This window comes from Cololabis saira, chromosome 20 (genome assembly GCF_033807715.1).
Source record: "Cololabis saira isolate AMF1-May2022 chromosome 20, fColSai1.1, whole genome shotgun sequence".
Taxonomy (NCBI): domain Eukaryota; kingdom Metazoa; phylum Chordata; class Actinopteri; order Beloniformes; family Belonidae; genus Cololabis; species Cololabis saira.
In genome coordinates this window covers 37934668-37957190 of record NC_084606.1, presented here as the reverse complement: position 1 = coordinate 37957190, position 22523 = coordinate 37934668, and the positions used below count along the sequence as shown (strand labels likewise).

Below are 22523 nucleotides of genomic sequence, written 5' to 3'. Positions count from 1 at the left end.
GCTGCATGTAAACGTACTGCTCAGTAGACTCACAGCCAAGATCATTCTTTCCTCCATAAGTAGTTAGTTAGGTAATATTTATTTCGGAGTGTGTATGAGTGTGAAACAAACAATGCTTAACAATGCTTGTCTGAAAAAAAAGTACTAGCAAACGCAGGCCCATCACACTCCTGGCACGGTTGACCGCAAGCCGAGACACCAAACTCAAGGTGAGGCCCCGATGACTGCTGGAGATACTTTATGACACAAAAGCTCATCCAGTTTTATTTTTTTCATTTTTATTTCATTTATATAAGGATTTAACAACACTGTTTGCAGAAAACTGAAAAAAAAAACCTCTCTGCTTTAAAATCAATTCTTAACAAATCCTTGGCTAGTTCTCATTTCAGACAAGTCATTTAGGTGGAGTGTCACCAGACACTGGTGACACTGATGAAGGCGAAAGGAATCGCCCAAACATGTCAGGTAATTAAAAAAACCTAAATTATTTGTCTGAAAAAAAGTACTAGCAAAGTAATTGTAATCAAGAGACAAAATTAACTTTATTAAATCAATTTTTAACAAAGAAGAGAATCTACATACATGTACATTTGAATTATTAAGAGTTTTACACATTTATTCATTTCACTTATGTTAAACATTTCAACAAAATCTTGCCCTGCTCACACTCTTGTTAGATGATTTTTTTATTTGTGGATCAACACATTTAGAAAACATTTCTACAAAGTAATTGCATCCAAAAATATAGAATTAAATTGTAGAAAATGATTGTAAACATTACTTTGTATTTTCTTTTTTGTTATTAAACTTTTTATTAAAGAAATAAAGTCAGCCATACAGGATATACATAATCGCAGTCTCAATATTTTCATAAAAAAGAAAACAAAAATTTCAAATAAATAAATCAACCAATGAGTAAGTAAAACAAATTATCAACCAAAGTCCAATGTACAGTCAATCCAAGATTAATATCAAGTAAGTAGAGAAATCAAGAAGAGATCAAAAAGAAGATGCATCTATAAAGGGACAGCAAAAAAGGGACCTTCACATCCGTCTCTCGAACATTCAGTTGAGTCACCTTAAAATAGTGAATACTCCCCTTCAGAAAAAATAAATAAATAAAGTAAAGTAAAATAATTTTTTCTTTGTTTCTTTGGTACACCATCAGCACCAGTTATCGGTCAACAACAATAGATACAGAGTCAATATATATATATATATATACCTCATGTAAACTGTTTGGCCTTCATATACATTTGTGAACAAAACCCTTGGTCAATAACTATACTGACAATAATAAAACAAAATAAAATTGTAAAACAGTAGAATATTGCATCCAAGTATGGCTCTTATTAAAAAAAAAAAAAGGAAAAGAAGGAAAATTAAGAAAAATAGAAAACAAACATATGAACTGAACTGAGTGGAGTTAGGAACTGGGGTTTCGTTTTAATTATGTATCAATCAATCAATCAAGTTTGATGTTGTGATAAAGCTTATCCAGTTTTCCCAGAGGTTATCAAACTTGTTCCGTTCCTGTCTTAAAAAAAAAGTTAGCTTCTCCATTTTAAAAATATCCTGAACTACTTTAATCCAATCTTCAACTGTTGGAGAATTCTTCGACAACCAGTTCCTCGTGATAGCTTTTTTGCAAGCTAGTGATAAAATACTGTATAGGTATTTGTTTTCAGGTCGCTTGATAGTGTCCGGTAGTAATCCTAAACATAAAATTTCAAAATTAAATGGTACCTCAGCTTTCAGGATTTTCTCCATGGTCCGTTTAGTATCTTTCCAGTATTTTACAATAATTGGGCAATCCCAGAACACATGGAAATGTGTAGCCTTATTTTCTCCGCAAGATCTCCAACAACAGGTGCCTGCTTCAGGGGAGCTCCTCTGAGCTGGGACTCTGAAGAATCTAACTAAACATTTCCACCCAAACTCTCTCCAGGACAGGGCAGATGTGCTTTTCCACTGACATGAGATTATTTTTTCCCAAGTTTCCGTTTGCAGTATAATATCACTTTCCTTCTCCCATTTCTCCTTTATATAGGTGGTATCCCCTCCCTCCATTCCCTGTAGTACTCTATATATTTTAGATATGTTCCCACGTCCTGGGTCTGACCTGTAAGCGAGCTGAAATATCTTCACAATACCCGTATTTTGTTGTGGTTCCACATTGCTCATTAATTTTTCAAGGTAATGTCGAATTTGTAGAAATCTATAAAAGTCCTGGTTTGTTAATCCATACTGATTTCTTAGGTCTTGGAATTGTCTTATTGTGCCTCCTTTATAGAGATCATCATGCTTAATTAACCCCTTTTCAGCCCACTGTTTAAATCTTATGTCAGTCTTATTTGGTAGAAAATCTGAGTCATAGCCGATCTATTTCAGGATCCAAAATGTTTCTTTATCTTTGTTTTCCTTGATAATTTTATACCATATTTTGACGGACACATTTATTAGTGGGTTGTTGTCTTTCAAACACCTGACTAAACCCATGTCCCCTATAATTGCTTGTAAGGGAATATCACTCGATATCTTACATTCTATGTCTTTCCATTTTGCTTTGTAGGAGGGGTTACAGATGTTAACTAAAGTTTTAATATGTACTGCTCGATAGTAATTTTTAACATTTGGGAGGGAAAGACCTCCCTCGTCTTTTGCCAGTTGGAGAGTCTTGTAACGAATTCTCGGCCTCTTACTTTGCCAGATAAATTTTCAATTCAATTCAATTTTATTTATATAGCGTCTAATACAACAGAATTGTCTCTAGACGCTTTACAGAGACCCATACCCAGAACATGACCCCCGAGCAGTTATTACATAAACAATGGCAGGCAAAAACTCCCCTAGTGGGAGAAAAACCTTAAGCCAAACAGTGGCAAGGAAAAACTCCCCTTTAGGAGGGAAGAAACCTTGAGCAGGACCAGGCTCATCAGGGGGGACCCTCCTGCCGAGGGCCAGACTGGTGGGTCAGGGACGGCAACAGCACAGCAGGCAGGTGGAAGCAGCAACGGGATGACCGGGGGGGGGGACCGCAGGCCAGCACACAGCTCCCGAAGCTCCGGCCCAATCAGCAAGTCCCGGGTTGGGGTGCAGGGTCAGGAAAAGACTTGTGCTCCGTAATGCAAGCTACAAGCCACCCACGGCCACCTGCAGGACAAAAGAGAGAAAAGGGAGGAGAAGGGGGGCCAGCAACGGGATGACCAGGGGTGGGGACCGCAGGCCAGCACGCAGCTCCCGAAGCTCCGGCCCAATCAGCAAGTCCCGGGTTGGGGTGCAGGGTCAGGAAAAGACTTGTGCTCCGTAATGCAAGCTACAAGCCACCCACGACCACCTGCAGGTTCCGGTGTCCGGCAAAGGATGCTGCAACATGGACAAAAGAGAGAAAAGGGAGGAGAAGGGGGGGCCAGCACAAGAAACCACAGGAGCGACTCTGACACACTAAAGTTTACACTACCTAGAGATTTACACTAGAGATTTTAAGTTTAGTTTTAAAGGTGGAGGTGGTGTCAGCCCCCTTAACCCAGATTGGAAGTTGGTTCCATAGTAGTGGCGCCTGATAGCAGAACGCCCGCCCTCCAAATCTACATTTAGATACTCTAGGAACTACAAGTAAACCTGCACTCTGAGAACGGAGAGCTCTGACAGGAACATAAGGCACTATCAGGTCTTGCAAATAATGCGGAGCTAAGCCGTTTTGGGCTTTATACGCAAGTAATACAATTTTAAATTGGATTCTGAATTTTACGGGTAACCAATGGAGCGACGCTAACACTGGAGAGACGTGGTCTCTCCTGCTAATTCCTGTCAGTACTCGTGCTGCTGCATTTTGGATCAGCTGGAGCCTATTCAGCAAATTACTTTGACATCCTGCTAGCAACACATTACAGTAATCTAGTCTAGAAGATACAAACGCATGATAAACCGTGATATTATTTTGTCTAACTCTTGGAATGTTCCATTTGAGAGTTCTACTGTTAGATTTTGGAATAAATAGAGTATTCTGGGAAGAACATTAATTTTTATTGTTTCCACCCTCTGTCCTAGTCCAAGAAAAGGAAGCAGGTTCCATCTGGCTAAGTCAGTTTTAATTTGAGCGATTAAGGGATCATAGTTTTCTGATATAATTGTGTCCCAATTTTTAGGGATATTCACCCCCAAATATCTAATTATTTTAGAGTCCCAACTCACATTAAGTTCTTCCCTGATCGGTTGACTAGGAGAATAATTGAAGCTTAGAATTTGAGTTTTGTGCGAATTTAATTTATAACCTGATAGTAGGCCATACTTATTCAGTGTTGTAAGCAATTCTGGGAGAGATTCAGAGGGGTCGCCTAAATATATCATGACGTCATCCGCAAACAGGGCAATTTTGTGTTCCTCATCGGACACTCTGATGCCCTTAATTTTCTCATTTTGTCTGATCCACTGACTCAGTGGTTCTATAAAAAGAGCAAATAATAGGGGAGATAAAGGGCAGCCTTGACGACAACCCCTTTCGAGCTCAAAGTGGTTTGATAGTCCTCCATTTATTCGTATTTTAGCCATTGGTTTGTAATATAACGCTTGTAGTACCTTAGTAAAATCACTGTGGAACTGGAATTTCTCCAGTAATTTGTATAAGAAAAGCAAATCTACAGAGTCAAAAGCTTTCTCCGCATCTAGTCCTAATAGGACAGCCTTTAATTTATTCTTATTTATATGATTAATTATATGTAATGTTCTTCTAACATTGTCCTGTGTTTGCCTTTGCTTAATGAAACCAGTCTGATCCAAGTTTATAACATCCGGAAGTATTGTTTCTAAGCGTCTGGCTAAAATTGAGGTAAACAGTTTATAGTCTTTGTTCAGCAGACTGATTGGGCGATAATTAGAGCATTCAGTAGGCCCTCCAGAAAAACGCGATTGCGCGATCGCAGAATTCATTGCATAATCAGCCAAATGGCGCAGATTACGCTGGGATGCATTTATTCCTAAAAGGGCGCATATTTCCCGCGATGATCGCATATGTCCGCGCTGAATATGCGATTATGCTGGGATTATGCGGGGCTCGCTTGATTTCACAAGGGGGAAGTGTTGTGAGTGACATCATGTTATGCGACGCGCGACGTCATCGGCTCGCGCGTTCACAGACAACAACAACATTGCATGTGGATGGATATGGAGTGGAAGTCGGACGACTGACCGACGGAGCTAAAAATGAAAAAAGCTAATAAATCGCACTTACCTACACACATTTCAGCCCGAGACCGGGCACAGCAGTACCCAGGGCTATTGCACGAGAGTGGCGGGAAATTGTTCTGCACCCCGTGCAACTGTGTTTTAGAGCACTTAAGGAAGTCGATGGTGACAAACCATTTTGCCAGCGCAAAACATGCCTCAATGCTGCTGCAGGAAAAGTTGTCGCAAGACAACTGACGCTCCTGGAGGCATCGACTTCTAAAACCGTTGCAAGGGCAACACGAAATGAGGTGAGTTTGAGCTGGTCAGATAGAATGAGAGACGGGGAAGTGTGTGTGTGTGTGTGTGTGTGTGTGTGTGTGTGTGTGTGTGTGTGTGTGTGTGTGTGTGTGTGTGTGTGTGTGTGTGTGTGTGTGTGTGTGTGTGTGTGTGTGTGTGTGTGTGTGTGTGTGTGTGTGTGTGTGTGTGTGTGTGTGTGTTAACAGATCGGAGAATTAGTAGTACATTTCAAGTACAGTACATAGGCACAGTACAATTCAAGCACAACTCAGGACAATACTGTTAAATGTGAGCGACCCATAATTAAAGCATTACACTTGTTTACAATAGGGCCCACCATGTTCAATTCATCAATAACAATTAGAGACGTACAAATATACACTACTATATAACCAAAACATAAAATCATCAAGAAAATTGTGGATGGAAAAGGGGGAAGAACAAACTTAGACATAGAGCCCTCGCCCTCCCCATGATGATTTTTCTTGATGATTTTTGATTATATAGTAGCGTATAATTTGTACGTCTGTATTTGTAACTGATGAATTGAACATGGTGGGCCCCATTGGAAACAAGTGTAATGCTTTTATGGAGTCGCCCACATTTAACAGTATTGTCTTGAGTTGTGCTTGAATTGTACTGTAATTCTCCAATCTGTTAATAAAATTCATCAATCAATCAATTAAAGAGGGGAAAGAGATGGGTGGGAGGGGGATTCATAATTTTACGTGTGTGTGTGTGTGTGTGTGTGTGTGTGTGTGCGTTTGCGTGTGTGTGTGTGTGTGTGTGTCTCTCTCTCTCACACACACGCACACACACACACACACACACACCAAAGGTAAGCTAATTATTCATTATCTTTATTTTGTTTAGATTTGTGAGACCTGGGTCTCCACCTGCACTGCAGTGAACATCCCCTTGTCTAAAAGTGACCACCCTACAATGAGGAAATTCCTCAAAGAAAGAGTAATAAATGGTGGAGCGATTCCAGGATTTCACCAGCTGCAAGAGAAACACTTGGGAGCAGTATATGAGAAAAGAAAAGAAGAGTTGAAGACACTCCTGGCAGGAAAACCTGTCGCTGTGATCTTCGATGAGACTCCAGATGTAGAGGGGAGATGTGTGTTGAACATCCTGCTTGCAGCACTAGAGAAGGATGCTTCTGGACGGATCTTGGCCTACCTTGCAGACACAGTGTTCCTTGAGCAGTGCAATCATTCCACTGTATCGGTGGCTGTCGTAAATTGCCTTCAAGAATACAGCATCAAAAATGAGGATGTCATTGTGTTTGACACAGATAACGCAGCATACATGAAGAAAGCATTCACAGCTGCTCTTCATGCACTGTACCCCAACTCACTGCACATCACATGCATGGCACACATTATGAACCTCATCGGCAATTCCTTTCGCAAACCTTTTGCACAGTTGAACAGCTTCATGCTGAGTTTCTCCCAGATGTTCTTCAATGCTGGAGCACGCAAGAGAAGATACCTCTGCTTCATGATAAACAAGCTGCCAGGAAAAAAGGTGACCATGCCTCCAAACCCCTGTGCAACACGCTGGAACTCTTGGTTCTTTGCCGTACAATACCACAAGAAGTACTTTGGACTGTACAAGGAGTTCATTGAGACGGAGATACAGGTAAAAAAGGTTTAACTACACATAACAGTAATTGTCCCTTTCGCCACCAATTATGCCCCTTAAACGTACACATATTTATTTATTTATTTATATATAATGTATGAACAAATAAATAAATGATAATGCACAAGCATGAATGAGTTAATTATGTCACAATAAAAAAACAGCCATATGTAACACTTAACTGTATGTTTGACCTAATCACATTTCTTTCTCTTTTCTTTCTCTGTGTTTTTTCATTCACAGGTGTGTGGCAGAAGTGTACCACCATCTGTGGAGAGACTCCATGACATGCTTCAACACCCGAACCTGGCTCAGTCCCTGAATGTGCAGATCAACATCATGGCGGACAAGTGCCAACCCATCCTCAATCTGCTAGACATCTTTGAAAGCAGACGCCCAGTGACCACAAAGATCTACAATTATCTGGAGGATCTTCAGGTGGTCATTGCTGCCAACAAAGAGCTGCAGCATGAGATATGTGCAGAATACTTTGAGGAGTTTGACCTACAACACTGCACGAAGACCGAGATCCTCGGCACAGTTGGTGAGGCATATGTCGATGCTGAGGAAAAGCTCACCAAGTATATGTCGGATGGCCAGCCAGCCATAGAATTTCTCAAAGAGGTCAGGGTGTTTGATCCTCGTCACATCGCATTCCTTGAGGACTCTGTGGAAAGCTACAAGGCCATTCCAGGTTTCACTCATGTGCCGAGAGATGAATTTGATTCTTATTTCAAAGCCCTGGGTCCAGCAGCACTCAGAGCTTCAGGTTGTGGTGTGGTGGATTTGGATGTGTTCTGGGATGGCTTACAGGAGAGACTTCCTGTGCTGTCCAGCCTAGCCCACAGGTACAAGGATGCTGTCTCCAACTCAGCTGATGCTGAACGGAGTAACAGCATCTATAAGCTGGTGTTGTCAAACAGAAGGAGGTCAACGACCAACCCCAACCTAAAAGCGTTGGTTTTCTTGTGTCATAATGAACGCATCCTCAGTGGAGCGTTTGAGAGAGAGGAGAGGGAGAAGGGAAACGTGGTAGAGGGGGAGGATATGGAGGAGTGGGAGGGCCTGGATGATGCGGGAGAGGGCATGGAGGATGACTGATTTGGGCAGTGACTGCATAGTCATACAATTTTAAGCACGTTAAGCTTTACAACAACACCGTTGTAGATTGCACCTTTTGTTTTGTTGCAAATACAGTATTATTGTGTTAACGAAGGTTTAGAACCATTACAAAATAATCACATTTTTTATGTCATTGCTGTTCGGGTGGGAACTTTGTATTTCCTAAACCATTTTTTTGTATTATTATTTTAAAACATTTTAAAATGGTAAATAGACAGTCTACAAGCTCACAGCTTTTATTTCAGTTTCAACAGTGTGTTTTTGAAAATATAATTGTTCGTTCTACCTCACTTTTATGAAGAAGGAATGTTTACATTTTTTGTGCCTCAGGGAAATGACGGCATAGTCTGTAACTGTTCATTAATACTACTTGAGCACTTAAGAGTTTGCACTTTGTTTTGTTGTAAAATATTGTGACCTAAGTTGAGTTGAGAAAATAAAAAATAACTGAACTGTGAATCTGTGATGTAGCTTGCTTCTACTATGCTTTAATTAATATTTATCCTGTGCATTCAGTAGTAGCCTAAGTAGCCCCCTAACAGGGTTATGTGAGAAGAATTACCTTTTTTCCAGTACCCGCATACTTTCCACATATTTCGCAATTTTCCGCATATTTCACAAATTCCCGCATATTCCGCAATTTCACCGCATAAAAGCACATAAAAAACCTGCACATTTAATCGCATAATCAATGATTTTAGCCCGCAAAATCAAGGATTTTAGCCCGCAAAATCAAGGATTTTAGCCCGCAAAATCAAGGATTTTAGCCCGCAAAATCAAGGATTTTAGCCCGCATAATCAAGGACTTTTGCCCGCGTTTTTCTGGAGGGTCTAATTCAGTCACATCTTTACCTTCTTTTGGTATTACCGTTATAATTGTTTCTCTCCAAGATGGGGGGACTTCTCTTTTCCTCAGGACCCAGTTAAAAGTTTTGACCATCAGAGGAGATAACAAATCCTTAAAGGTCTTGTACCACTCGCCAGTAAACCCATCAGAACCCGGAGTCTTATTGGGTTTCAATCCAGAGATTGCTTGTTGAAGTTCACTTATAGTTACCTCTGCTAATAATGCTTTATTTTGGTCTTCTGTTACTAATGGGAGACGGAGAGGTGAAAGGAGCTGTTCTGTGGGATCGTCCCCTTTTCTATCCATCCTGGCATAGAGTTTTTGGTAGTATTTTTCAAAGATATTAAAAATATCCTGAAATTTGTGTTTTATTTGTTTAGTAGATGGGTCTTTAATTTTATGTATTACTCTCTCTGCTTGTTGTTTTCTCAATTTGTATGCTAGAATTTTCGCTGCTTTATTACCTCCTTCATAATACCTTTTGTTTTAAAAAGGTTAATTTTTTTTGGATGTCAGTTTCGTAAATTTCAGTGATCTGTTTTTTAATTTGCCTAATTTCCTCGCTAATTTCCGGTTTAATGTGTTTTTTATGTTTATTTTCCAGACTTTTCAATTCTTTTTTCTAGTTTTTTCAATTTTTCTTGTTTTAACCTTTTTTGGAGAGCCAGTTTAGCAATGATCTTTCCTCTCAAAACAGCTTTACTTGCATCCCAGACCATAAGGGGGGAAACCTCCCCGTTGTCATTCTCCGACAGGTATAACTTAATATCTTCCTGAAGTTCTTCCTTTGTTTTACCTTTAAGTACGTTTATATTAAGCTTCCAAGAGAAGGCATTCTTACAGCGTTTTAAGTTTAAATCCAAGTAAACGGGGCTATGGTCCGAAAGGTCCAGTAACCCAATTTTGCACTCCTTTACAAATCCTATATCCGTACTGTACATAAAGAAGTAATCAATCCTCGAGTAGGTTTTGTGTGGGGAAGAGTAGAAGGTGTAATCTCTGGTTGAGGGGTTCAATTCCCTCCACACATCACAAATCCCCATCTCTCTTGTAATATTTCTAACTCTTTTGGCTATAGTTTTATTTTGTGTTTGGTTAATTTTTGATACATCCAAATTTGGGTTTAATCTCAGGTTAAAATCACCCCCACAAATTACCGTTCCTTGGGCTTTTGTAATCATTAAGTCGAAGATCTGCTTGTAGAACCCCCATGTCTCACCTGGAGGAGCATAAACATTTATCAAAGTAACTACTATTCCGTCCAACCTTCCCACTACCATATTGTATCTCCCTTCCTTATCAATGTTTTCTGATATTTTTTCAAAAGTTACCTTTTTCGATATAAGTGTAGCAACCCCTCGTCTGTGTCCAGTTTTATATGATGATGAATAGATCTGATTAAAACCCTGTCTAGTAAGTTTAAGATGTTCAGCATTAGTTAAATGAGTCTCCTGTAAGAACAGTACATCAACCTTGTCTTTTTTCATTTTACTAAGTATTTTACTTCTTTTTATGGGATTTAGAACACCCTTCACATTGTAAGTAGCTATCTTTAAGGCAGAACATTGGCTTTCCATCATGGTTCAAATAACATTTCTGTGCTGAAAAATAGGGATGTCCCGATCAGGTTTTTTTGCCCCCGAGTCCGAGTCCGAGTCCTTTGATTTTGAGGACTTGCCGATACCGAGTCCCGATCCGATACTTTTATAAAACAATAAAAAATGAAGAAGAGAAAAGAAAATTATGCAGGATGACCCTTTTATTATATTTTAACATGTGTACTGTAAACTGAGCACATAGGAGGTAGGTAGCTTGAACATTCTTAAGTCAGTATAAAAAAATGTTCTTTTTTTTTTTAAGCATAGGGCTGCTTCAGCTTCAAAACAAACAGGCGTGCTCTGCTGCGCGCATGCGCTGTATGGCTGCCGCTCCGAGCCCACTACTCCACGTGTGCGTTGATTTTTGGTCCCGCGTCACACCAACGCAGAGCCCTCCGCGACGCGGAACCATAATGTCGGCGCGGCAGCTCCGCTTCAGTCCATGGATGTATTATGCTTCAGTCCTGGGGCCTCATCTATAAAGCTTGCTTGCGCAGAAAAAGCGCCTGAAAGTTGCGGAAGCCGCCATCTACGCAAAGCCTCGGATCTAAAAAGAAAAAACTAACCGATGGCTGCCGCTCCAAACCCACTACTCCACGCCGAAGAGGAAAAAAGAAAGTGTTCTGATTAAAATAAGGAAAGTTGGACTACCGTATATAACAATTGCGTTCATATGGATAAAGTTTTTAAAAAAAATAAAAATTAAAGAAATTGTCTCTTCTCCCCGTGTGTGTCTGCCTGTCATGCACGGGTACTTGGCCGCATGTTGTTTACTTTTAAACCGGAATTATGGTTCTGCGTCACACCAACGCAGAGCCTACGCCGTAGGGTCTGGCGTAGGGTGCGCGTCGCAGCGAACCCTACGCTGTAGACTCTGCGTCGGTGCGACGCGGAACCATAAATCAACGCACACGTGGATGTCGGCGCCAGTGAGTATTTTCACCGGAGAGATTATAAAATACCGGACTTCGGCATATTTTACCGGACAAAGTCCGGCAATTACCGGACAACAGAAACCCTGATATATATATATCCGATTCCTGATCGGCTCATAACGTCCGAGTCCGGATCGAGTCTGCAATCACGTGATCGGCCCCGATTTCCGATCACGTGATCGGATCGGGACAACTCTACTGAAAACCCCCTCCACTCGAACTTGGTAACGATAAAAACAAAAAAAAGAAGAGAAAAAAAAAACAAAAAAAACACAACGTGGATAGAAAAGTGTAGACTTAGAACATTTCACCAATCTTCCAAGTTGAACTTCCTGTTTTGAGGTCGTTTCAGTGACCCTGTAGGAGCCTGGATGTTTTATTGGCTCAGAGGGGAAATCTCTACATTCTGTTGATTGTAGAGGGCCCTCTTTTAAGTGTTTAGAACAGTCCATAGTTTGTGTTCAATTGCAGTCTCCCCAATCCTTTATATTTCGTTAATAATGTCATTCTTATAACCCAATTAATCTGGTGATGGTGATTTCTATTTTTCATTTTTTATTACTATGACAGTTTGTCCCATAATCACCATCTCCCTATCAACTTACCCTGGGATTGTCCCTGCCCCGACGAAATAGATTTACCGGTCAGTCCGTCTGAAGGTGTCCAGCTTCTTTTTAAAGCCTTCCCGTGGGGCTTGGGCTTGCTCCGCCCCTCCCCTCTCGGCTCGCTGCGTTCCGCCCCCCGGGGCTCGCGCTCTGCTCCACATCAGGTTGTTGATTCTGTCAGCCCAACTCGCTGTCGGCTTATATGCCGCCACAGTCAGACCTCTCTTCACCATATCTTTCGTGGCCTCCTCCGCCGAGTTGTACAAGCATGTTTCTCCCTCGTAAAAAACTCTCATCCTCGCTGGAAACGGAGTTTGGAACCGCAGATTGCTTTCCTTCAGCACCCTCTTCGCCTCCGTGTACTCCCGTCGCTTCCTGAGTATCTCCGGCGCGTAGTCGTGGTCTACAAAGACTCTTTTACCTTGGTGTAAGAGTCCCTTCTTTCGCCAAGCTTGCTTCAGGATTTCCTCTTTGGTCTTCCAGCTAGAGAATCTGACGATAATGGACCTCGGGTTGCGTCGGGCGGGGGTTTGGGAGCCGTCGCGCGGTGGGCGCGCTCGATCTTTAGGTCTTCAGTTTGTGGTAACTCCAGATTATCTTTCAGTAGGTTTTCCACAAATATCGCCGTCGACGTGGAGTTGTTCTCCGACCCCTCCGCCACACCATGGATTCTTATATTTTCCCGTCTCGCTCTTCCTTCTTGGTCCGTTAATTTATCTTGCAACTTAGTCTGTAGCTTTAGCAGCTCCTTCGTAGCTTCCTCCAGTCCCTGCACTCGTTCCTCGGTCTCTGCAATTCTCTGTTCGGCTTCGTCGAGTCTCATGTTTGTAACCCTGATGTCCTCACATGTACCTCGGAGTGTCTCTGCATTTTCACTCCGAAACTCTCTCAGTTCTTGCAATATGGTCAACAGGTCGGCCATTCTCTCGTCTTCTTGTAGCATTAGCTCCCCCGAGTTTGAATGGCTAGCGCTAGCTGCGTCGTCGTCGACCGGCTCTTCGTCAACTGATGGAGTCTCTTCTGTCGTCTGTGGGGCAGTTTTCCTCTTATGTTTGGGCATATTATAAACGCCTCTTTATCATTTCTCTAATAAATGTATAAAAAATACTCAATTTCTGGCGTTCTGTATCTAAAAGGTTTTTCAGGATGGGGAGCTCCGCTGCCTTGCTGCTTATCACATGGCTGCTCAACCGGAAGTCTCCTACTTTGTATTTTTGATTTAAACTAAGTCACCACTGCTGTATTTTTCTTGAATTATTTTTAGACTTAAGTCTGTCTTGGAAAATCCAAAAAAGGAGAGTGAAATCTCAGCAAAACAGGATGTATTATTTAAGTTTCATTTAAGACTAATTAAAAAATATTTTTTAAACATATCTGTACTCCCATTTTGGCAACCTAAAAAAAGAAAAATCTGAACAATATTTGAATTATATTTGAAGACAGATGCTGCTGTTTCAAAAGGGAAACGTTAAGGAGTAATAAACTTTTAATTTCTTCAAAAATGTGAATCATCTCTGAAGTACTGTTGTGTCCGTCCAGATGGAGGTGTTCTCCGCGCTGATCAACATCAGCCAGCACTCGGCCAGCCTGGCAGAAAAGGTGGTGGAGGCGGAGATCTTCCCTGCAGCCGTGGACCGCCTCAGAGACCGTGATGAAGACGTCAGGATGAACGTTGCTCATGCAGGAGGTGGTGAAACACTCGTTGGAGGTACTGCACACTCACACTCGCAGCCACAACTGCACTGAGACACAATGAGTGATGTTCCCGTGTGTGTGTGTTTCTCCAGCTGTCGCAGACCATTGTGAACTTTGAACTTTGGTGCCCTGGTGGACTTTGGTGGACCAGTGATCAACTATCTGGCTCACTGTCGTGGAGTCCTGCGGGTGCCGGTGATCATGACACTGGGATCTGGCAACTCACAGTGCAAGCCTCGCCATGGCTGTCATCCACTCTAAGCTGTTAAAATCTCTTCATGTGACCCCTAAAACCCTCATGGCTGGTATGTAGGTCACATTAGGGATGGGCGGTATGGACTAAAAAATGTATCACGATCATTTCTGGCATTTATCCCGATAACGATTAAAATGACGATAAAGAAAATACCAATTTAACTCCACCTTTGTAACTATAAATCTATCTCGCTCTCAGATCCGCCATGTTTGTTACACAAGTATTTGGCAGTATTTGGAAATATACCTCTTTTCCCTCATTTTTCACAACCCCTCCTTGTCTCGGCAGCGCTGGCTCAGTCAGTGGTGGATGCTGGAGCGGCCCGCCTGCTGGTGCTCTGTCTCCTGGAGCCTGATTTGCCCCTAAAGAGCATGGCAGCCTCCACTCAGTCGCATCTCTAAGCACACACCAGAGCTGGCCCAGGCCGTGGTGGACAAAGGCGCCATCGCACTCCTGGCACGGTTGACAACATCAATCCATCTCACAATCTCCCCCTGCTTATCATTATAATTCAAAAAGGCAATGAAATCAGAGCTCAAGTTTATGTATTTTTGGCCAAACTGAAATGTTCACAATAAGGAACTTTACTGGTAATCTGCTTTCAGTAACTGTAGAACATTTCTGATCATCTAAGTTGGAGCGATATCTGATTGGATTAGTTATTGCTTTTTACAATTCAATATGCAAAAAACAAGAAAAATATCTTTTCACTTCAATTTTATTAAAAACCCCAAACCCAAAACTCTGGAGCTGGAGTTGTGGCATATAATCAATTAAGGCAAGAAAAAAATCATGTGGAATACGAAAAAAGAAATAAAGTGGCAGAGAATCTGGAAAGAATTAACAAAAAGCAAGCTGCTGAAATTAAACTTCATGAGTTTGCTGAGCAGCAGGCCAAGGACTGTAAGGCAGAAAAAGAGGAAAATGAAAGAAGACATCTAGGGATGAAATCTATGAACGATTACAATAAAAAACAGATATAAGAAAAGTTTGAGAAAGAAAACATATGGTTCTCACTCCAGCAGCACAAGGATTGTTGGGAAATCACCTTAAATGGTTGAATCCTATCAGAAGAAAGACTTTCGGTTGAAAATGGGAACAGCCATTTTGCCAAATATGCCAATACTACCGTGGGGGGAGAGTCTTCCACCTGCGCAGAATGCTAGTCAGATAAATGCAACTTTCCTTCCAACTGATAATTCAGAGTACGTAATACGTAGTAATAGAGAGCGCTTAACCAGTCGGCCTAGGCTCCCTGAAAACAAATTAATTAAAACCAATCAGGTTGTAAATGATCAACTGCCATATCCTGGACAATTACCCCCAATTACCCCAATTAGCCCAAATCGTCCAAAGACAAAACTGAAATATTAGCCGGAAATAGAAACGTTGTGGCAGATAATCTGGAAAGAAAATACAAAAAGCAAGCTGCTGAAATTAAACTTGATGACCAAAAATTTGAGAAGAAGTTTGCTGAGCAGCAGGCCAAGGAAATTAATGCCGAAAAAGAGGCAAAAGAAAGAAGACATCCAGGCCAAAGTTCCGGGGGCCGTCCTCGGGACCGGGCAGACCGGCGAGACAGTTCTGGGGGGTCGCCCACGGGACCGGGCAGACCAGCGAGACAGTTCGGGGGGGTCGCCCACGAGGCCGGGCAGACCAGCGAGACGGTTCGGGGGGGTCGCCCACGGGACCGGGCAGACTGGCGAGACTGTTTTGGGCCTTGGCTTATGGGCTCAAATTAATGCAAATTAATTAAGTATTTTGTATCTGTAAATAAACTTTGTACTTGTAGAAATATTTTGTGCATGTGCAAAAAATATTTGTACTTACAAAAAATATTTGTCTTTTTTACAAAAGCTACAAACTTTTTTTCAAAAGCTACAAACTTTTTTTACAACTACGAGTTATGGCAGTGTTTTGACGTGCCAAAACTAAGAGCCAATCAGCGATCTTTGGCACGGGTTTCAAAGCGTTTCTGGAGAGCCAATCAGCACATTGCAACTCCTACTGACGTCGCCGCCATATTGGATGTTCAAGACTGGGCTGCAAACTAACACTTACTTACAAGTAAATGGACTTATTTTCATTATTACGTACTCTGCTACTAGGGATCACAGAATCCGCAAATGAAAGGCATGTTTTGCAAGTAAAGATATGTTTTATTTTTGACCCAATGGTTCTTTTGTTCAGGTTGAAAAAAAAATGATGCACGTGATTATTTACAATAGTGATCGGAAGCAGTTTACAAATTAAATCCAAAGAACTAAAGTTTATATAAAGAAAATGACTCCAACGTAAACCAAAGAAACAAGCATAAGAACTGGACCCTAACCTTAAAATAATAAATCCACTAACTAAACCTAACCTTTAACAAAAAAAAAAGTACAACAAAATTACCTATACTAAACTGACTATTCTAAATCAATCCTCCAAAAAAATTAGGCTTTTACATAGTCAGGCGTTGGAGCCATCTAGTATTGATCCTACTGCTTCCATTCACAAGTGCTTCAACAAACAAGATTTAGCAGGAACCAAACTTAAGGGCAGAAAGGCTGAGGGAAACCAAACATTTAGCCCCAAAGCTCACACAACCTCCAGGATGGACAGCACGTCTTCACACATGGGTTTGAGTGAGACGACTGCCAACGAGCACTGCTCCAGCAGCAGCTTTGTAGGGGGAGAGGTTCCCTCTGGTTGGCTTCTGGTAGAGGTGGGCGTTGCTCTTCATCAGCACACCTGCAGCAGCTCCAACTCCTCCCACACCAGAGGACCTGAGCTCACAGGTGATTTAGTGATGGCCAATTAAACCTCTGCACCCCAGTAGCAGACACTCATAAATGAATAAAAATAGTAAACAAAAATAGTACATTTACAGGGACGTAACACCCCCACCCTCAAAATCAAACATATGCCCTCAAAAATATGTTGATATGATTTAACACCAAGCCCGAGATAGGGCATCAGCCAGAACATTATCTGCTCCCCTCTTGTGTCGGATTTCCAAATTATAATCCTGAATGAGGACAGCCCACCGCATGAGCCGTTGGTTATGGTTACGCATGCGCTGCAAAAATACTAGAGGGTTGTGGTCGGTGTAACAGACAACTGGCAGCGGACTTGACCCAACATACACCTCGAAGTATTGCAGCGCAAGTAACATAGCCAGCGCCTCCTTCTCAATGGTCGAATAATTCACCTGATGTTTGTTGAATTTTCGTGAGAAGTAACAGACAGGATGACTGACCCCACTCACAGACTCTTGCAGCAGCACAGCTCCAGCTCCCACCCCACTGGCATCCACCTCTAGAGAAAAGGGACGGGAGAAGTCAGGAGCAGCCAACACGGGCGCACTGCACAGGAGAGATTTAATGGACTCAAATGCATGTTGACACTGAGGAGACCAGATAAATGCTCTTTTCGGACTTAACAGACTGGTCAAGGGGTGGGCAACGGTGGCGAAGTTGGCACAGAAAGACCTGTAGTAGCCCGCTGCGCCTAAAAACTGGCGTAAGCCACGCCGAGTGGTAGGAGCGGGGTAGGCGGAAATAGCAGCAACCTTAGCCTCAACAGGCCGAACTTGTCCTTGCCCCACTTCTTTGCCTAGGTAAGTGACCGTAGCCTTACCAAACTCACATTTAGCCAAATTCAGAGTCAAAGAGGCTTTCGCTAAACGCTCGAACACAATTCTGAGGAGTTTAATGTGCTCCGCCCAGTCCCCAGAATACACAATTAGATCGTCTAAATAAGCATTGCAGTTGGGCACCCCCTCCAACACAATGTTAACGAGCCTCTGAAAAGTGGCCGGTGCGTTGCACATACCAAAGGCCATGACGTCATACTGCATGAAATGATCAGGAGTAACAAAAGCAGATATTTCAGAAGCACGGCGCGTTAATGGCACCTGCCAGTAACCCTTAAGCAAGTCTAACTTAGTCACAAATGCAGCAGAACCCAAGTTATCCACACAGTCTTCCATTCTAGGGAGAGGATAAGAATCTTGCACAGTGACTGCGTTAACCTTCCTGTAATCGGTACAAAACCTAGGGCTGCCGTCTGATTTAGCCTGTAATAGACAGGGAGAGCTCCACGGACTCGAACTCGACCGCGCTAAACCATTTGAGATCAAATACTCCACCTCTTTTTTCATGAGCGCTCGTTTGGTGGGATTGACGCGGTACGCGTGCTGTTTAATAGGCCTGGCGCGCCCCACGTCAATATCATGCTCTAGCACAGTAGTGCGAGTAGGAACATCCCCAAATATTACAGGAAAATCGGCAACTAGCTGGACAACATCACTCCGGTGTTCGGGAAGTAAGTGACTTAAGTGATCTGGCAATTTGGCAATCATTTCCGAGTTGCATAACCGAGGATGTTGTGTGGGAAACGCACGCAACCTTAACCCATCATCCTCTGGCACCTGCGAATCAGATTCACCCCGAACATTAGAACCAACAGAGGTGGTTACAGGCTCTGCCGCTAATAACCCTACCTCTCTAACATGGAATGGTTTCAACATGTTCACGTGACAGACACGGCTCTTACGCCTTCTGTCGGGAGTGCCAATCACATAATTAGTGTCGCTAATCTTCTCCAGGATCACATGTGGCCCAGAGAAACGGGATGACAAAGCGGAGCCAGGGATAGGCAGCAGCACTAACACCTGGTCTCCTGGAGAGAAAGAGCGCGCAACAGTGGCCTTATCATAGTGCTCTTTCATCTCTTTTTGAGAATCACTCAAAAACTCTCTGGCTAGGGCGCATGCTTTACTAAGACGCCCGCGGAACTTACTCACAAAGTCAGACACATTCATCTGGGGAGAGACGTTCGCGTCCATAAATCTGTCCTTGAGGACCTTGAGAGGACCGCGAACCGTGTGGCCAAAAATGAGCTCGTTCGGGCTGAAACCCAACGACTCCTGCACTGCGTCTCGAGCAGCAAAAAGAACAAATGGGATCCCCTCATCCCAAGAACGTGAAACGTCGAGACAGTATTTACGGAGCATAGACTTCAACGTCTGATGCCACCTCTCCAGCGCACCCTGGGACTCGGGGTGATAAGCGCTGGACACAACGTGCTCAATGGACAGAACTTGCATCACTTGCCTGAACACTTTGGAAAGGAAGTTACTCCCCTGGTCACTCTGGACTATTTTAGCAAATCCCCAAGTAGCAAAAAACCTAGTCAGAGCTTTGATCACAGAAGTGGCGGTGATTTTACGCAGAGGAACTGCTTCGGGGAATCTAGTGGCCGCGCACATAATAGTCAACAGATATTGATTACCTGATTTGGTGCGCGGCAGTGGACCCACACAGTCTATGATAACCCGCTCAAATGGTTCCCCTATGGCAGGAATCGGATGGAGCGGCGCAGCAGGAATCGTCTGGTTCGGCTTGCCAGTCAGCTGGCACGTCGGGCAGGTGCGACAATACTGGGAAACATCTCTCTTTAACCCAGGCCAAAAGAAGTGTTTAAGAATACGTGCATACGTTTTTGTCACACCCAAATGCCCTGCCCAATTGTGATCGTGAGCTAATGACAGAACCTGCCGCCGGTATGCAGTTGGGACCACAATTTGGACCACTGCGCTCCAGTCAGATTCCTCACAGCCAAAAGGACACCATTTGCGCATAAGCAGTTCCCCTTCACAGAAATAACCCATTTGTTTTGTCTTGAGCGCATCAGCGCTCACCACCGCAGAAAAACATTTTTCCAGTGTAGGATCACTTTTCTGTGCCTTAATGAGGCTTTCCTTTGTAACCGGCAGATTTAAATTCTCCTTTGGGATGCCGATTACCTCCCCCCCCTTAATGTTAACACCCGATCGCTGTGCCGACACTTTAGGAGCAGAAGGCAGTTCGTCCCCCGCAAGGGCCTGCATCACAATGGAATTAGAAAAATCATCCTCACCTACTTTGCGTGCTTGTGCACGAGTGATCGCACACACCGGGAAAACGTCAGGATATTTCTCCCCCAACTCGTCCTGCTGAACATCATCAAAAACAGGATTATCAAGTACCTCAAGCACAGGATAGACTTTATCACCAGCAATGTCATTGCCCATGACAAAAGAAATGCCATCAAAAGGCAACGCATCGCGCACTGCAACTTTAAACTGCCCCGTAACCAGAGCAGACTTCACATGAATAGTGTGCAGCGGTGCCACGATGAAACCCATTTCCACCCCCCGCATAATGGCACTTGACCCGCAGGCCGTCTCTACACCCAAAGGTAAGACCCCTGACAGTATGACACTCTGCTGAGCACCAGTGTCTCTCAAAATCAGAATAGGAATAGACTTCTCACTGTTAGACACAGAAACAAAACCATCAAAAATGAACGGTTCATAACTTGGATCAGGCCCGGGGCGGACACACACAGAGGAATCAAAACGGTTTTTCTCTGTCTTAATAAGACCCAAACTTTTAGAACCATTTTGCATGTTTCTCCACTCTCTTTTCCTGCACTCTGCAATTAAATGCCCCGGCTTCTTGCAGTAATGACAAACCCGCTCCTCTTTTTTCTTTTCTCCGCCGTGCTCAGAAGGAGCCTGGCCTGCCTGCTGCGCGCTATTACGCACGTACCCCGATTTACTCTGCGAGCTTGAACCCGCTGGCTTCACATTGAAAACGCTTTTGTGGGTCAGAACAAACTCGTCGGCAAAAACCGCGGCCTCGGACACAGTGGTCACTCTCTGTTCATTCAGATGCATAGCTATGCGCTCAGGAACACATCTCTTAAATTCCTCTAATAACATGAGCTCACGGAGCGCTTTGAAATCAGTTACATTGCTGGCCACACACCACCTGTCAAAAAGGCTCTCTTTCTCTCTAGAGAACTGCACAAAAGTTTGACTCGAGCCCTTGACATGCTGTCTAAACTTCTGTTTATAATGTTCAGGAACCATCTCAAATGCTCTCAATACAGTGGCTTTGACTATATCGTATTGCATACTTTCCTGAACAGAGAGGGTGGCGATAGCCTCCTGCGCCTTGCCGTGCAATTTACACTGCAACAAAATGGACCAATCGTCCTTGGGCCAGCGTAAGGCAGTAGCCACACGCTCAAATGCCCCAAAATAAGAGTCAATTTCAGACTCACGGAAAGTAGGAACAAGGCCAATATTTTTGGAAACATCGAAAGGGGAAGCTGTACCCAGATTTGGGCCCGGGGTAGCACTGGTAACGGGACCGGCATAGAGCGATGAGGAGGATGATGATGAAGTTTGTGTGACTGCAGCCGCAGTCACAGTGGTTGCGGGCGGGGAGAGAGAGACACCAGACATGTTAGCGGACATAGCAGCCCGCTGATTCTCACTGTCCAGCTCCAGCTGGCGGATGCGGATTTTTGTCTCCGATTCTATTTGGAGCCTCCTTAGCTCAACCTGAAAGGACCGCTCCCGGTCTCTCTCTTTCTCCTCTCGATCTCTCTCCCGCTCTCGCTGTTCGGTCTGAAGGCGCGCTATGCGCACCCTCGCCTTAGCCCTTGCAGAGCTACTTCTGGAACTCCCAGAGTTGGCCGAGTCCGAGCTTGATTCTAGGCCCGGTGACGCCAGGCCGGGAGTCAGTGTTGCCGCCGCTGCCACGACTTTTTCGGGCTCCACTGTACCTCCCAATTCGGGCCTATCCTCTGCATCACCTCTTAGCGCCACATTCGCCCCCGTCTCGGCCTTCTCCTCCTTCTCCTCCTCCTGCTCAACCACTGCCGGAACCACCAGTACCCCCATGTCCACCAGCTTCACAAAAATCACATCCTTAATTTTCCGTTTAACCAAGGCCTCATTCACTACAATCCCGTAGTTATTCGCAATTACTATTAAGTCATCATTGCGACAAGCACGGAATTTGCCAATGGTGGGATCACCCACAAAATCCTCCAAATCAAAGACCACCATTTCTGCCTTTAACCCACAAAAAAGCGTTTACAAGTCTTACCTTGCCAAATAGAAAAAACCAAAACACAACCTTACTCACCAACCATGCCTTTTAAAATAGACGAGCCCCCATATTACGTACTCTGCTACTAGGGATCACAGAATCCGCAAATGAAAGGCATGTTTTGCAAGTAAAGATATGTTTTATTTTTGACCCAATGGTTCTTTTGTTCAGGTTGAAAAAAAAATGATGCACGTGATTATTTACAATAGTGATCGGAAGCAGTTTACAAATTAAATCCAAAGAACTAAAGTTTATATAAAGAAAATGACTCCAACGTAAACCAAAGAAACAAGCATAAGAACTGGACCCTAACCTTAAAATAATAAATCCACTAACTAAACCTAACCTTTAACAAAAAAAAAAGTACAACAAAATTACCTATACTAAACTGACTATTCTAAATCAATCCTCCAAAAAAATT

General features: G+C 43.2%; 1 protein-coding gene across 1 annotated transcript; it reads left to right on the top strand.

Moving 5' to 3' along the window:
• The first annotated feature begins 403 nt into the window (after positions 1-403).
• LOC133419975 (sperm-associated antigen 6-like) lies at positions 404-14108 on the top strand. Its single transcript, XM_061709498.1, has 3 exons — positions 404-465; positions 13757-13925; positions 14005-14108. The coding sequence occupies exons 1-3, from the start codon at positions 433-435 to the stop codon at positions 14028-14030; spliced, it is 228 nt and encodes a 75-aa protein (XP_061565482.1). The 5' UTR covers positions 404-432; the 3' UTR covers positions 14031-14108.
• Positions 14109-22523: the final 8415 nt, after the last annotated feature.

What these genes read in the sequence shown, in the direction of transcription:
- LOC133419975 (XM_061709498.1), top strand. Translation starts at nt 433, where the DNA reads ATGAAGGCGAAAGGAATCGCCCAAACATGTCAG. An exon ending in GAATCGCCCAAACATGTCAG is followed by an intron (nt 466 to 13,756) that starts GTAATTAAAAAA and finishes GTGTCCGTCCAG; the next exon opens with ATGGAGGTGTTCTCCGCGCT. An exon ending in TGGTGAAACACTCGTTGGAG is followed by an intron (nt 13,926 to 14,004) that starts GTACTGCACACT and finishes GTGTTTCTCCAG; the next exon opens with CTGTCGCAGACCATTGTGAA.